Genomic DNA, 18,145 nt, shown 5'->3' with positions numbered 1-18,145 from the left:
AGAGATCTTTGGTGTCAGTATGCGACTAAGTTACACACTAAAGTTTAATAGCTACTATTAGGGGCTTGTCCATATCCCTATTCTTAAGTAAGAGCATTAGCAAGGATCAGTAATGCAAACTATAATGTACTGGTCACTTTTGGCACATAGTTCTAGATCTGATGTATAGTAAACACTTACAAAATCCTATTTTTTCCGGCATATAAAAGGAAACTAATTGATGGTTTGGAAAGAAACTGGGCTAAATGTATAAAATATATGCATACCCTCTGCTTGAATCTGGACGAAGTATCCCAGAGTGAGAGCCATGGTCTGAGAGTCCACTGTGTTGAGGGTCTTGGCCGCAGTACTGCCAGTTATGGGAGATCCATCTACTTGTACGTAATAGGTCATTTCGGCTGGGTTTTTGGGACCAGGCAGTCGTCGGATACTGACCATCTGTATGAGGAAAACACTCTGAGTGAATGTTTGATGTTTTCAGCACAAACTTCAGCAACTAGCTTCAATCTAAAACGAACATTAGCCAAATTTCGATTTTGAATGGCCATACTTTATACTTTTGTAGCATTTTTTCCTTGAATTCCATATAGAACAGTAAAAATTCTTGCACCAAAACAGACATCTATATGCAAATGATCTCATTTATGATTGGCTAAACTCTTTGGATGCAAAATAAGAAACATAATCCACATCCACCTTTTAAAAAACAAACAGGCCTTAGTTTCATCACGGTCATTAATATGTTTTGCTAATTGGTTGCAGGTTGTTTTGGGGAGAAACTTTCTCATTCCAGAGCATTTGATTGGACAAAAACCTGTGTAGTGCAGGATGAGTCATAAATATATATTGATCTGTTTTCTCAAGACAAGAAAAAACTGTTTGTAATTTTAGCATTTACAATTTATAAAGAACAAATTGACAGCACACCTGGACAGTGTAATCGCCTACAGTCGTGGCTCTCCTGAAGCGGAGGCCGTGTCGACTGGCAACCAGAAAGAGCTCCGCCAGCCGCTGCTCCATTAGACTCGCAAAGCTCTGATAACTCCCTTCAAGAGATGAGCTGTCAACGTCCTGAATTACTGGAGAGAGAGAGATGAAGCAAGGTGAAAAAGAGAACTTACCTTTCTTACACTTTGAATCTAAAAAACTGCAATTACTATAGAATTGACCTTGGTAAAAAGGATTTGTTCTCCTGGGTAAAAGAAGGAGAGGAAGAGCTAGCTAAGGCAACAGAGAGAACATTGAGTGCAATAACGTAAAGCTAGAAATAGCTTTTCCCTGCTGAATATTCTGATCAAATGTGATCTTTCCAAATCAGTTGATGGGGGAAACTAAATAATACATCAATAGCTATCCTCAAAAAAAAAAGAAGGCTCTCTGAGTTTAAAAGAAAGGGGAAAAACATTAGCTAGGCTTACTCACATAACACATGCTGGCAAATGGCTGTCAGGGTGCTGGTTAGCAGCTGAAATATTAAGGTAATTACCTGTGATTATCCAGTAATCTCGGGTTGCTACTGAAGTGTTAAGGTTGTGGTACTCTAGAGCTGTGAAAAGAGCGGTAAAGACAGATGGATGTTTACTAGAAAACCATTCTGGAAAAAAAAAGACAATTCTGTCATAATTTACTCAACTTTATGTTATATTGGTAATTTAATGTTATCATATCAGCTTATTCTTACGTATATGTAGAATAAGCTGATAAATTATAGTCAAATGATCATGGGACCCATAGCCAACTTAAGATAAAACGTTACTGAGAGTCAGTAAGCCAGTAATATATAATTTAAAAAATATTCATATTTTTTTATCCATAGCACACATGAATTTTGTTTCTTCATTCCTTGTTATATTTGTGAAAGATTTTTTTTTAAATATTGAATACAAATACAATATCTTTTAAATTCATACATATTTCATTGAATACATACTAACATAAAAAGATTGTGTTTGTGTGTGTATGTATATATCGATTAGATAGATGATTATATATTATATTAATAACAATTAATAATCACATATTAATATGGATCTACTCTAAATGATATTAGATATCACATCTGGACTTTCTTGATTTTTTATGGTAATCATTCTCACAAAAATATTATCCTTCAACATACTGGCTATCAGCTTCAAAATATAATAATTATCAGTTATTGGAATCTGTCAAAATTTCCATAATCGGTGTATCCATAGTGCTGTGGTGACCAATACATTTTTAAAAGTACAAATATTCTAGTCTCTTAATTAACATGTTCACAAAAGTTGCATGCATATCAGTTAAAACGCATAGCATAATAGCTGTTTAAAATATTTTAGATGGAGTACAGCATGTCGCACAGCAGAACATGTCAACTTCCCAAAAGTGTTTTACATCAACTACCCATCTAAAAAAGGAAAATGCTATGCATCCTTGGAAAATGTCTTCTAGACCAATCAAAGCTAAAAATCTCTGCCTTAAAGAAAGCATAAACTCACGGATTCAAACAGAAATAATCATGAACTACCACTAGTGCACTGACATGAAAAACACGAGCCGTGCCTTAAGTAAAAGTAAAATCAAGCAGTAAACACAAGCTGGAACTTACGTTCAGCGATGATCAGAGGGGGGAAGAAGAGAAAGTAGCCCACCAGCTCGGCAGTGAGCTGGTTAAGGAGTCCGCTGGACACAGTACCGTTCAACGGAGAGCTACCGTTCCACACCACATACACCAGAGTGACTGCCAATGAATTCCCGGTTTGATACGAGTTCAGAATCTGTCCGAAAACACAAAGAAACAATAAATCCAAATCCAACAGAGGGATGGCGTTATCAGGCCTCTAAAGTTAAGCCATTTATCAAACTTTGTTTTCAAGTTCAATTGAAAAAATACCTCAACAGAAAGAGTCCCATAAGAGTCCTCCACTTTCTCCTGCGCCTCAGCAAACACATTTTCCAATCGTTGCTCCATCATTTGGATGAACACGCAAGACTTGATGTCATCTGCTGGCCCAACAAATCTGAGAACTATATGCAGTAAAAAAAAAACTTTTAACCAAAAACACACCAGTTTCCATTCTAGTTACCAAAATTAAACTGAGTAAAATGCAATTTAACAACCAGCTAGAAAAAAACAAAAGTTCGTCTAGACAAACTTACAAGTTTGCATGAAAAAGCCTGACCAGAAAGTTTTAAGAATAAGTGTAAAGTTTTAAAAGCTTTGGTTTTCAAAGGTTTTCAGTTTGAAATAGTTTGAAGTTTAAAGTAGTTTTAAAGCTTAATGTTTGACAAATCGAATGATCGATAGATAGACTGTCAATATATAGATAGAGAGATAGAAAGAGATAGATAGATAGACTGTCCATATGTAGTTAGACAGATATCTATAGATAGATTTTAGCACATTGCTAGTATGAATTAACATGTTTTAGCATATTGTTAACATGTTTTCGCACATTACTAACCTGAATTAGCACATTATTAGCATGAATTAGCATGTTTTTGCAGATTGCTAACAAGAATTAGCACATTGCTAACATGAATTAGCACAATGCTAGCTTGTGTTGCAAGATCGAAAAGATAAGCAAGATAAGAAAAGATATAGCACACTAAGTCGGAGCAGTCTGAAGGTCTGACCCGAGTTTGGTGGTTGTAGAGTTAGTAAAGCTCTAGGACGAGTCAGAAATTTTAGTCTCAGAACAATAATAACTTTAATCCAACTCAATAAATGGATGTTGACTTTTTCAAACTACACATTCACGTAGTGTGAAAAAGGTTAAACGAAGAGACTCATGTATAAAACTTCTTAAGAATTTTGGCTATTGATTCATCAAACGACAGAAGATTTTCAGTCAGATTTCCCACCAATCTCCCAATGGAAAAGAATCTCACCTGTTTTGAGCTGCAGGTGGATGCCGAGGCTGGGCAGCCAGGGGGCCACTGGATTTGGGACGGCCAACAACACAGGAACATACTCTCTGATGTCATTCAAAAGCTTGTCAAAGCCATAGGAAGATAAGGTGTCTATTACAACAGAGGCCACCAACACGGTCTTCCCTCTCGAGACGTAGTAGCCCACAGTCACATTAGAAGGCGTGCAGATATCTCTTTCCAACTAGAGAGAACACAGGTGATGTAAAATGACATGAATAGCATGTATAAAGCATGTATGCTGGTGGATAGTGAATAATTCAAAACTAGTGAGGGTATGAAAAGTGCATACAATGTTTACATATGCCTCTCTGAATTCATATTATAGTGCTAAATTCACACAAATGCTCTTACTGGCTTTGTTTATTGTTAAGCGCTTGAGGCAAATGCTAATACAAATCCCACATGAATACATTTCATCATATTGAGCCAAGCTGACTGACCATCTCTCTCTTTTTACTCCAACATAAACACACACTCTCTCTCTCTGTTTGTGTGTAGATAGTGATTGTGTCGTCTCCTGCTGATCACCTCCAGGGTCTGTAATGATACAGATCCTCTGATCTGATGGACAGTTGAGGAGGAGGAGGAGGAGAAAGAGGAGGAAAACATCACACAGAGAGCAAAACAGACATTTATAGAGAAAGATCTTCAAGAGAACAGATTGAGTCACTCAGCATAATAGACACAGACGGTTGCACTTCGAATGCTAATAACAACCTTTTCAGTGGTAAATCGTCATTAAAGGGACAGTACACCCAAAAATAAAAATTCATCATTTACTCACCCTCATGTCATTATAAAATCATACTTTTATGACTAGCTTAAGCATAACAGAGTCATACAGGTTTGTAACGACTGAGGCTGATTAAACAATGACAAAATGCCAATTTTTGTTTCAACTGTTCCTTTAAAAAACTCTATTTAGTCGGCTGCCCTCCCTTCAGCACATTGTCTCTGCTGTTACCATGATATTGATTCTTTATTTTGCAGCATATGAGGTACCAGCGCTGTGCTATTTCTGAACATGCAGTTCTGACGGACAGACGTGCTAATGCTCCTTAGGCTTCAAACCAAGTGTTTCATAAGACGATCCTTTCTCTTTGCCTGAAAACAGGGAGATGTTCTACACAATCTCACTCAATGAGCTGCACACTGATCATACACAGGAAACACCACCCACGCAACCTCCCACCACATTGTCCTTTGCTAAACTACAATTCCCATGATGCAACTGTGATACGATCCCAGATGACTGCGGTCAAAGCACTTATCTTGCTGCTACTGAATATTCTACTGTATAAGTCATATTTTACTGTGTTTCCAATGGCAACAAACTATTCCGATTTGTTCTTTTCATTATTTATTTTGCATCTCTCATGTTGTACTTGCAGTGGAGGAGAAAGAAAAGGGCTTGGATAAGCATACTACTGTACCGCATGAAGTACTGTTTTTTTTTTTCTTTTTTATATCCAAGATGCCACTGGACAAAATAAACATGAAATGTGATGAGGTCATTTTAACATGATGTACAATGCATTGGTGTTGTAGGCAGTATACCCTTACTGGCCACTTTATTAGGTACATCTGTTCAACTGCTCATTAATGTAAATATCTAATCAGACAATTACATGGCAGCAACTCAATGCATTTAGGCATGTAGACATGGTCAGATTAAGTGCTGAAGTTCCAACTAAGCATCAGAATGGGGAAGAAATGTGATTTAAGTGACTTTGAACGTGGTATGGTTGTTGGTGCCAGATGGGCTGGTATTTCAGAATGTGTTAACCTACTTTTCACGCACAACCATCTCTAGGGTTTACAGAATATGGTCTGAAAAAGTGAAAATATCCAGTGAGCGGCAGTTCTGTGGGTGAAAATGCCTTGTTGATCCCAGAGGTCAGAGGAGAATGGCCAAACTGGTTCGAGCTGATGGAAAGGCAACAGTAACTCAAATATCTACTTGTTCCAACCGAGGTCTGCAGAAGAGCATCTCTGAACGCACAACACGTCGAACCTTGAAGCAGATGTGCTACAGCAGCAGAAGACTACAGAACTGGAAACTGAGGATACAATTCTCACGGGCTCACCAAAATGAGACAATAGAAGACTGGAAAAATGTTGCCTGGTCTGATGAGTCTCGATTTCTGCTGCAGCATTCAGATGGTAGGTTCAGACAACATAAAAGCATGGAACAATCCTAACTTCTATAAACGCTTGAGGCTGCTGGTGGTGTAATGGTGCGTGTGATATTTTCTTGGCACACTTTGCGCCCCTTAGTACCAATTGAGCATCGTTTAAACACCACACTCTACCTGAGTATTGTTGCTGACCATCGCTTTATGACCAAAGTGTACAGATCTTCTGAGGTATACTTATAGCAGGATAACTCACCATATCACAAAGATCAAATCATCTCAATCTGGTTTCTTGAACATGACAGTGAGTTCTCTATACTCTTATGGCCTCTACAGTCACCAGATCTCAATCCAATAGAGCACCTTTGGGATGTGGTGGAATGGGAGATTCTCATCATGGATGTGGAGCTGACAAATCTGCAGCAACTGCGTGATGCTATCATGTTAATATGGACTAAAATCTCTAAGAAATGTTTTCAGCACCTTGTTCAATCTATGCCACGAACAATTAAACAGTTCTGAAAGCAAAAGGATCCAACCTGGTACTAGCAAGGTGTACCTAATAAAGCGGCCGGTGAGTGTATATGGCCCAGTATTCAGTAAGTAGCCAACTACAATTTAAATAAAAAAAGATATACTACTGTTCAAAAGTTTGAGGTCAGTATTTTTTTCTTCTTCTTTTTTTAAAAAGAAATTAATACTTTTATTCAGCAAGGACACATTAATTTGATCAAAACAGTAAAGACATTTATTTAGACATTCTATTTCTAATAAATGCTGTTTTTCTTTTTACATACTGTTAATCAAACAATCCTGAAAACAATCTATCATGGTTTCCACAAAATATTCAATATTGATAATAATAATAAATGTTTCTTGAGCAGCAAATCCGCATATTAAAATGATTTCTGAAGGATCATTGAAGACTGAAGTAATGATGCCAAAAATTCAGCTTTGCCATCACAGAAATACATGAAATACATTTTAAAATAGAAAACAGTTATTGTAAATTGTAATATTTCCCAATATTACTGTTTTTACTGTATTTTTTATCAAATAAATACAGCCTTGGTGAGCATGAGAGACTTCTTTCAAAAACATTTAAAACATTACCAATCCCATACTTTTGAACTTCTATAAAAGTTGTTTCCCTTATTCTTCACTAACAGTGTAAAACTACCAACCTGAACATGGATGTTGCTGTCGTTGAATGCTTTCTGCAGCGCATGCGTGAAGCCTTTAGACAGGTTCTGTCTCATTCCAGCTTCTAGGCGATTTCGCCGCATCTGGATGGACAGCACTGGGGGGAAAATGATACAACACTTATGAATATCATGATTTTCTAACATCAAAGCAGCACAGATACCAAGGGAGACAGCCATTCCTGTGAACATGTCTGTTTACAGTGAACATATGTTGGTTTCACTGCAGTGCATATGACATCACTGTAGAATGTGGGAAGTAAGGAGTAATATGACTGCATGATATTATTTGCATAATAAAGCCTTTTACCAGATATGTGCACTAGTACATTGGTTTTGTCATTTGGCTCTGCTGTAATAAGCTGAGCATAATTTAAATGTCAAAATGGCTTTATTTTAAAAATTTTACTGCATGTTTATTCATCATTCCATAGCTGTTTTTTTTTAAATTAAAATCTAATTGGAAATACTGAAAATGTTTAAGCTATCTGACTAAGTGCGCTTACTTGCACAAAACACTGACAACCAAAAAAATCAGGTCATTTAAAAATCCTATTGAAAAGATTTACATGTGCATTAATAATTCATTTTTATTTTAATAATCATATTTTTCTTATTATTTATTATTTATAGGAAAACAAACAATCACTATAGGGAAATACAAAATATATCAATGTAAAACTAACTAATCTACTTTTATACATTTCGCATGGATAAATCCTCTTCATTCCCTATATGAAAATAATGATAAAGCAAAATAAAAAATAAAAAAATATTTAAGAACACCCAACCAACACAAACAAACCCACCAGTAACTGAAAAAAATGTAGGTGTGCTGACTGGGTTTCACTTAAAACGAAATCTTTTTTTCCCAAAAACATTTTTTGTTTAATAAGCCAGCAACATGTAAGTCATATCTAAACCTAAACAGAGTGCACATGCAAAAACACTCTAATGGTAAATTCACTTAACGGCACTTTGCGCACAATATTATTTCAACAATTCAGTTTGATGAGATGCTAAATCTTCTGTAATCGAATGTCAATTACATTCAGCTTAGATTTGTGGCTGCATTTGTGGCATAATTCCTTTAACGAAATAATGCAGACGCTAATATAGTAAACAGGGGCTCACCTGTTTTCACCCATAACCTTTCGGTCACATTACAGGTCAAAGGAGCACTGTCAGTAGAGGGGATGGTTAGTTCAGTCATGGTACTTCCAGAGGTAGATACAGCGGTGGTTTGAAGAGTGGTTGTCATTGGCGTAGTTGCTAAAGTGGTCGTGGGCGGTTTTGTGGTCGTAGACGCTACTTTTGTGGTGGTGGTGGTGGTAGTTGTCGTAGTGGTTGTGGTTGTCGTTGTGGGCGGTTCCGTCTCGGTTGTTGTGGTTTGGTTGGTCGTTGTGGCCGGCATGCTGGTTGTGACCTCTTTCGCCACAACGACGGCTGTGGGCGGAGTCACAGTCATGGATGTCACAGTTAGGGGTGTGACAGTCGTGGTGGTCACTGTGGTGAGTTGGAGACTGTCGCTGGTCACAGTGTGGGAGTTGTTGCGTGCTGAAGCGCCGGACGAAGCGTTTTCAGCCCTTTCAGGAGAGGTGGCGTTAAAAGCAGAAATGGAGACCGAAGTTGTCACACTGTCAGTGAGGGTGGCGTCTATGTCTGCCACAGGCATGAAAGAGGAACCCGGGGCGGTGGGTAGATCAGGGTTCCTGGGGAGTTCACTGAGGGTCTCGTCTGAAAGCAGAGAACGTTTGAGTGAGCCACCTCAGGAGCAGGAAGTGAGATTGAGGACACATGAATGCTCGCTGATGGTGAAGAATGACACATAGTTCACGTGTTAGAGGACACACGTAGCTCTGGGGGATTATTCAGTAGCAGGACTTGTTGAAGTGCGTAATTTTTGGGCCACTAGCATCATCAAACCAAATGCAACTGAAGATAATGGTTTTATTTTCCATTTATCTGACATACAGATTCAGTGAAAGTCAATTTTGATGTGTCGGACTAGTGGAGATGCACAAAGAAGCTGAAAATACATTCTTCAGCTTCAAAAACAACATGAAATCAAAATTGATCCAATACACTACCTGTTTGAAAGTTTGGGGTCAGTAATAGTCTTTTTAGTCTTTAAGATGCTCAACAAGGCAAGTCATTTTTTAAAATCAAAAATACAGTAAAAATAGTAATATTGTGAAATATTATTACAATTTAAAAGAACTGTTTTCTATTTTCATTTATTTTAAAATGTAATTTATTCCTGTGTTGGCAGAGCTGAATTTTCAGCATCATTACTCTAGTCTCCTTTACACAATCCTTCAGAAATCATTTGAATATGCTGATTTGCTGCTAAAAAAAATGTCTTATTATTATCAGTGTTAAAAACAGTTCTGCTGCTTAATATTTCTGTGGAAACCATGATAAAAAAAAATATAATAGAAAGATCAATATGTTCTTTGTAAAATTATAAATGTCTTTACTGTCACTTTTAATCAATTTAATTTATCCTTGCTGAATAAAAGTATTAATTTCTTTCAAAACAAAATGAACAGACTAATATTTCACAATCCAATCAATTTCTGATAAAGTCCTACATTTTTTTGACTGAACTACCGCTTTACTCAGAAATGTTGACCAAGTAAAAAGGAATGTGAATGCAATTTTTATGTTGGATTAAAAGGGCTTATTGAAAAGAAAAATGTTTGATGATGATGGTAACAACAAACACAATGACCTTGAAAATGATGATGACGTTGATGATAATGATGAACAAATGATGAAGAAGGGATGACGACAACATCAAATCAGCAAAGTTCCCTGAAAAGAGACAACTTTAAATATATCATTTGATTTTTGTCCACAGCATTCATTCAACGCTTCATAATCGAGCGGTACCTGGGCTAGTGGTCAAGACACTGTTGATTTTCTGTGCCGGGGACGCTGAATTTGGCACTCTGACGGCCAGCTCCCCAGGGGACTTTTGATTGGTTCGATTGTCACTGTTGCCGGGTGGGGAGGGCAGAGAATGCACCAGCGCTTGAGGCTCTGTTTCTGCAACCTGCAGGGTCTGCACTGAGGCGAACACAGGCTGCTCCCTTGTACTTTCTGCCCTCGCTGGTGGGGAGTGGAACTGCGAGGCAAAGTCTTCATCCCCCAGTAGTGAGGATGAGACGGTGATGTTTGGGGCTCCGGTTGGATCCCGGGAAGGACTGAACGGTTGCCCTGATGCCTCCAGCTTTGCTTCATCTGGTAATGAAATAAAAGGAGATGTTATGGTGCAAAATAATAAACATCACTCTTTTAGAAGGAAGGAATTTCATCAAGTGAAAATCGTAAAATAATATATTTATAATAATATATATGGGGAACCAAAGCATGGAGTCACACCATTCCAACAGGAAAGATCCGCATCCGTAGTCTATTCATAGATTCCCACCTGCTTTTGTTGCATCTTGTTGTGGCATTGCGAAGGTAACAGCATTACATCTGTTTGTCAATTTCATTTGTCGAGCCAAGATTCTAAATACTTGATGGCATTAGAGGCAGCTGCATTAAGATTGTGAACTTAATGACACACTTAATCAGCATTAATGATAATGCGTTGTATTAAATTGTTCTCAAGGTATTTGAGACAGGAAAGACTGAGGGAAAAAACGAGGGAGAAACAAGCCTAATCTGCTTGCTTGCTTAATTGTATCATAAAACAAGAAATATACCTGGATTTGAAAGAAATTCTCAGTAAACACTCCCACAATGTAGATATTTTATAGAAAAAAAAGGAAAAAATGTTAATTAAGAAAAATATTTTTGCATGTATAGTGAAGGCAAGTTTTTTTTTTACACACTTACTTTAAGTCCCTCTAAAATAACATTACTCTCTTGGGTGTCTTTAAATTATTTAACTTGCTTAACAACTCAGAAAAGAAAATCGACTTCCATCCCGGACTGCTGCCGAGTCCTTCCGAGATGATTAATATCGTGATTAATCGACCTTTACAGCTCTTTACTTTATTTTTATCTTGGGGAACATAACATGGACGGAGCCATACAATATAGTGACTTGTGGACATAAATCATAAATCCTTTAGCCGGAGGACCAAATTAGAAATGTGACGGGTTTACTTGGGTGCAGCGAGCTCTCTTGGTCTTTTTCTCACTCTGTGTGCTCCCAGTGAACAGCTAAAGCTCAAGTGCTTTGTTAGTGTGTTAATTAACACACCCAATCACATCCTTTTAGTTAGACATACAGTATACATACGCAACATAAACATAATATTACAACTTACATCTGAAACCATTACAACTTACACAAAGATGACCCAAAAGCACAAGTGAATGTGAACTAAGTTACACACTAATCAGAACGTATAAGTAATGTTGTGAAGACCCTCTTTCCGTAACAACACAATAAATAACGCATTCACAATATTATTATAATAGCGTACTCAATGTTATTTCAGGATTCCAGGTTGATCACAAAAACAGTTCTCACACGTTTTTGTTAAATAAATAATATTAAAAATAAAATTCTACAATTAATTTAGCAATATTTGATTTAATTTTAATAAAATGTTCTTGTTGAACAAAATTATATATATATATATATATGATTTCAGAGTAAACCCGACTAAAATTAAGGAATATGACATGATACAATATTTTTCAAACGATTTTTTTAAAGATATTTTCAAAAACTAGATAGATGGATGACAGATAGATGTGTGTGCGGGTTCTGTAAGCAGTCACGTCAAATTCCTATCCTCCAACAGATAGCCACCTGCTCTGACAGTTCGAACATATGGGATTGTCCTGATTAACAGGCAGCAAGAGAGAAGATGAGATGTCATGTGAAGGGGGCTCTGGGTGTACATCCAACCCATCATCCTAATGACTGCACTTCCTGTGAACAGGATAGCAATGAACTCTGAAAGCTAGACACTTAAGTACGCTTTCTGAGTGCCTGAGATTTAAGTATGCCATAATGTGTCACATGACTTGGGTCAGTGAGCTGAGCCAATCAAACTCTACAGCTAGGCAGAACAGAGTGAGTTGAGCTCATCCATCACAACTCCCAAGTGCGTGGCCTGGTCTCAAACGGGTCCCACTGCATATTGTTCTGTGGGAGCATCCGAATCAATAACGTCAAGTGTTAAAAATGAAGGACATGCTTTTAGAGCCTTGCATATTGTAGACATCAGGGGCTAGAAAAACATGGACCTTCTCCATTATGAGGACAGGTGGTGAAGGGGGCTGATGGGTACCAGGCCAAAGCCACTGAAGCCCATGAGGGAGTATATGGGGAACCAAAGCATGGAGTCACACCATTCCAGCAGGAAAGATCCGCATCCGTAGTCTATTCATAGATCCCATCTGCTTTTGTTGCATCTTGTTGTGGCATTGCGAAGGTAACAGCATTACATCTGTTTATCAAAATAGTAAAGAAGATTTAAAGGGATAGTTCACAAAAAAAAAAAAATGTAATTCCAAACCCATATGAACAAAACAGGTGAATTTTTTTTTTGTACAATATCAGGGCCATTTTCCCCCAACTCAATGAAAGGAATGGGCTCTCAAGCTGTGAAATGACAAAGATGAACCACAAAATATCATAAAAGTGGTACATATGACTATATACCAGTACTTCTAAACCCATTTGATTTGTTTGTTTGAGAAACAGACTGAAATATAAGTCATTATTCTCTGTAAAGTGAAAGTGGTAGTTGAATTTGTTAACAAATCAGTTAAAAGTGGAAAAATCAATTTGTGAATTAATCAGTTTTTTTTTAGTCAGATCTTTTCAATTAATCTATTTATCTGATTCACAAATACGATAATCAATTTGTTGATTCATTAAAGAATGAGAATTATCTGGTTTTTGAGGTCTGTTCAAAGCTCGTATAGCCTCAGAAGACTTGAAATATGACTATGACTGAGTCACATTGACTACTTTTATATAACTTTTTATGATACTTTTATGCTGCTTTTGTGTCCTTCTCAAGCTTGAATTCTACAGTTCCCATTCACTGTAATTCCAAAAAATATTCAAAACTTAAATATTTTATGTTCCACAGAATAAAGAACGTCATAGAAGTCTGGAACATGAGGGTGAGTAATTGTTGAAAAAATAAAATAATTCTGGCAAAATATTCCTTTATCGGAGGTTTTTGCTATTTAAAAATCACATTTCTATAAACATGTGGCATATTTCTTATTTCCAACATCAAAAAATTATACAGCAAAGCAGATTAGGGCGTCTATGCGCAATGAAGCAGATTAAATGCTTTGAGATGGAATGGGATGTCGTCCAAACGAACACCCATCAACCCTCAGGACAGAAAGCACTTTGAGTGTCGCATATCAAAATCATTCCACACTGACCACAGACGCTGCACAGAAGTCTCAGCTGTGGAGACATGTCTGCATTAGTATCATGTACAGTTAAAAAATGATATTATGGCTCAAAAAAATTTTTTTTTTGTCCAATTAATTGCACTTGCGATGTGGCACTGTCGGGTACGAGTCCCGTGAAACACGAGTCAGGATAAAAAAAGTTTAAAGACTTGTAGAAGAAAGCTAAAATGGTATGGTTGTTTTGCAAATGTTTTTTTTTAATACTTTTGCTTTTGCTAACACCATTGGTTAGGTTTAGAGTAGGGTTTATGGCGTATACTGTATGGTGGTAGATACGTTATTTTTTAATTGTAATAGAGTGTTAACCTATTGGCACCACTCACTGAACATTTCATTTCCCAACTGCCATGATACAACCAACATAATAAAACATTACCAGATTTACATTTCAAATAAAACTAAACAAGCTTTGAGTCCTACTCATTGGACATTTTACTCTGAAAGTGTTGCGAAACACACTGTAATATAAAGCAAAGCAACGTAATATAATTTAGCAGATATGCCACCACAGACACATTTTTCCAATGAGCCTGGGCTAAAAAAACTAGTAAGTGGAAGAAAATACACTAAATTACTAGCGAGGCCTTCTATTGTTCTTTGAAAACCCCTGGTTTATTTTGGCGGTGCCATGGTGCAACGATGATATCAGATGGTAAAGCCATGGTACTGAATAATTATCTGATATTCCAATGGTGCTCCAAGGTACTTCAAAGAATACCAGGGTATATGCCCCAAAACATTATATTATCATGGTACCATGGTACTTTTTTAATGAAGATAAAGGTCTGTTCTTTAAGGTCTGGTAAATTAATTATGTACAGGGCATAGCTCATACTGTAGTTTCTTAAAAATTGTCTTGTAGCTTAGCTACTAAACAATTGGGAGCTGCCAGCAAGAAAATGAAAAAAGAAACAATTGACTCCAATTACAACAAACTGCTCCCAGCAGGCCAGGGTAGGATAAGGCCAGACTAAATTAAGACAACACAGCACATTTGCTTTGGGTATTCATGTTTACATTCAGATTCTATTCCTGGAAGTCCTTGCTCAGACGCCAGACAGCATTCAAATGGGTTGGAGGTTGATTAACAACAGCAGAATTTTCATTTTTGGTTGAACCACCCCATTAAAATATAAAATCCCAGTTCTTTTTTCTAAAGGCAAGAGAAATGGATGCATCATAATATATGAACAGCCGGTACAAAAACAACACCTTAGGGCCTACCTTGAACTAAGCAACAACCCACATCCTTCAGTGTATTTTAAAATGCTGTGAGCAAGGAAATTAGGGGCATGGCGGACACGCACATCCCACACACACCAACACCATCACTGTTTTTAGATTAGGCAGGGGATAAATCTGAGAGACAGGGAACAGTGTGCTCTTGGCGGAGCGCTGAGGTAACAGCAGTGGAAAGCAGATTTGAGATTTGAGCTGTATTAAAGTTTATCCCTCTACTGATGGCTATATGTGTTTTTAGAGTTGATATACCGTGGCACACCTTCTGAGAACACTGGGATGGGTAAGTACTGCAGAGCACAGCCCATCTTTGAATAATTCAAGTGCTGTATGGCACATGGCATGGCCAAACTGTGCATCAATGTCTGTGCTGAACATCACTATCTTTAAAAAGGAAGATGCTGTGTATAAAATTATATTTAACATGTTTATCTCCAGATTTTGCATTTATAAGCATAGTTCATCCAAAAAATCATACATAATTTGTTTACTCTCATGTCATTTCAAACCCATTTGCTGTTTTTTTTTAGGGGTGCTGCAAAACGATTCTTCAAAAAGCACATGAGACTGGAATGACATGATGGTAGGGCTGGGTGATAAACGGTATCATATCGAGATCTCGATAAAAGCTCTGGGCGTTTTGACTCGTTATGGATAACCCTACCAGTCTATAACACAGCAGAAATAAACGTGACAACAGCCAGTCCGTGCAGGGAGCCGGTGAGGGAAACAAAAGCAAGTGACCTTGCATTACCCTCCAATGCAGAGGAATTAGTTGGGAAAAAAAGGTAACACAACATCAATTATATGGGAGTGGTTCGGGTTTCTTAAAAGCAATAAAGTGCAGATTAAGGGCTGGTTTACGCAGAACATGAACATGGACACCGGCACGGACAACAGTACAGAAACCATGCACCGGCACGGAACCCGGCACAGAAGCCGGCAAGGCATGGACACCAGCACGGAAACCCGGCACGGACACAGACACCGGCATTGGCAGGGTTACCGGCACGGCATGGACACCGGCACGGAAACCCGGCACAAACACTGGAACGGAAACCCGGCATGGAAACCCGGTACGGCCACCGGCACGGAAACCCGTTACGGCCACCAGCACGGAAACCCGGCACGGAAACCGGGCACAGAAACCCGGCACGGACACAGACACCGGTATTGACAGGGGCACCGGCACGGCATGGACACCAGCACGAAAACCCGGCACAAACACTGGCACGGAAACCCGGCATGGAAACCCAGTACGGCCACCGGCTCGGAAACCCGGTATGGACACCGGCATGGAAACCCTGCACGGACACTGGCACGGAAACCCGGTATGGACACTGGCATGGAGACCCAGCACGGAAACCCGGTACGGACACTGGCATGGAAACCCGGCACGGACACTGGCACGGAAATCCGGCACGGACACTGGCACGGAAACCCGGCACGGACACTGGCATGGAAACCCGGAACGGAGACTGGCACGGAAACCCGGCATGGACACCGACACGGAAATCCGGCACGGACACCCTGCACGGGCACCAGCATGGACAGTGCCACGGCACGGACACCGGCATGGAAACCCACACAAAAAATGTGAATTTGATTTCTACAATCATACAATGGAAACATGAGGGCTATTTGTACACCAAGACTAATGACTAACAAGAAACATCTATGAACAATCAAGAAGATCAACCAATAAGAACATGACACCAGCGTGTGTTTACATAGAAAAACAATGGGAAAAGTATAGTGTAGTGGAGTGCAAAAACCCCTTCTGTGTGAACTGGCCCAGACGGTCTGCAAAATAAGTCGTTGGTCAGTTCCAATCAAGGTGGGAAAAGCAACAAACCTTTTCCATCACCTAAAAATGAGCCCTCCCAGCGACAACACAGAGAATACGAAATGTTTCATAACTCATGTTAACCCGTGTAGCATAATGACTGGTCAACAATGTTTAAATATTGCACTCTTTACTAAAATTTCTACCTTTAAATCATTTCATAGATGTAAAATCAATGCGTAGTTAATATTTTTAAACTATATCTAACAGGGAACTTTAAATATTTTAGATGTTTGCTACTACTATTTTATAACGTTACAAGGCAACCAAACTTGTATTGTTTTACGGCAGAACAGCATGTTTTCACAGTTTAACATTCAGTTGGGATAGTCCTCAAGCTGGCAGCATTATCAAATTATTTATCATGATATATATATAAAAATATATTGTATTTCTCATATTTCTTGCTATATTGCTCAGCCCTACATGAGGGTGAGTAAATAGTATTAATTTCATAAATAATATTACATATGGTATAAGCCTGAATAAATATTATGGCCTTGAGCTTTGGTGCTCATGAGTGAGATGCAAGTTTGAATCTTGCTTGTGACATTTTCTGATTTCTTCCATCATTTCTTGTCTTTGCTCCAATCATATTGAAAAAGTAGCAAAATGGCCAAAGTAGAGATAATACTGTATATTAAATACAGTAAAAGATATGAGATGCCAACCAAATATTTAAGATTGATTCATCTTTCACTTGAGCAGGAGTCATCAATCCATTCCCAATTATTCATCATCAATTATTTTCAGAAGGAAGTTATATGACTTTAACATAAATATACGTATTTCTATATATATAGTGTTACAGTATATAATGACTGTAATTCAATGATTTTTACATTTAAATCAGCATTAATGTAAACAATATATTTTCCCCATTACATTAATGAAAATAAGATTTTTGCATCCCAGCCATAAGAATGTAAACTGTAGAGGGAAATGTACTTCAAATTTGTCACCGATTTCCAGAGACATTTATGTCACAATCCTGAAAAGTGAGCCATTGAGCTGCAGTAATCATAAAAGCTGTGGCTTCGTTCAGCTGAAAGGATGATGACATGAATTATTGAAGAAGATACAAACACAGATCTGATTAAAATAACAGCCTGTACCCCTCCAGCCTCTCTAACTGATGAGGCAAACACCATCACACATCTGTGTAAGCATCACCGAGCACTGCCTGATTGGATAAAGGGGGGTCATGTGACTTCCTCGCTTGGGCACTGGGTAAGTCATCTAGTCCCCGTCGAGTCTGGAGGAAAAAATGGTGTATGTGACTGACTTAGACTAATCATACTCTCCGGCGAAGGTTTAAAAAAAGAATGATGATGCGGTCGAAAATATTACATCATCTAGCAATTAAAAATTCAAACATAAATGGAGAGTGCAAGCACAAT

At 38.1% G+C, this 18,145-nt stretch overlaps 1 protein-coding gene across 7 annotated transcripts in view; it reads right to left on the bottom strand.

Annotated features, from left to right (window-relative positions):
• kiaa1549la (KIAA1549-like a) overlaps positions 1-18,145 on the bottom strand; it is a 58,109-nt gene that overhangs the window by 29,365 nt on the left and 10,599 nt on the right. For all 7 annotated transcript variants that reach the window (XM_077210531.1, XM_077210528.1, XM_077210530.1 and 4 more), the window contains exons 2-10: positions 10,145-10,495; positions 8,384-8,986; positions 7,232-7,347; positions 3,871-4,093; positions 2,873-3,006; positions 2,588-2,756; positions 1,487-1,546; positions 928-1,079; positions 267-438 (exon numbers count right to left, since the gene is read on the bottom strand). In XM_077210531.1, the coding sequence (XP_077066646.1) occupies positions 267-438; positions 928-1,079; positions 1,487-1,546; positions 2,588-2,756; positions 2,873-3,006; positions 3,871-4,093; positions 7,232-7,347; positions 8,384-8,986; positions 10,145-10,495 (1,980 nt within the window). The remainder of the gene's footprint in view (positions 1-266; positions 439-927; positions 1,080-1,486; positions 1,547-2,587; positions 2,757-2,872; positions 3,007-3,870; positions 4,094-7,231; positions 7,348-8,383; positions 8,987-10,144; positions 10,496-18,145) is intronic.

The sequence above is a fragment of the Siphateles boraxobius genome, unplaced genomic scaffold (genome assembly GCF_051911475.1).
Source record: "Siphateles boraxobius isolate OS27281-9 unplaced genomic scaffold, OSU_SipBor_1 65, whole genome shotgun sequence".
NCBI lineage: Eukaryota > Metazoa > Chordata > Actinopteri > Cypriniformes > Leuciscidae > Siphateles > Siphateles boraxobius.
Note: the sequence above shows the minus strand (reverse complement) of the source record. Positions and strands in the feature narration are given on the sequence as shown.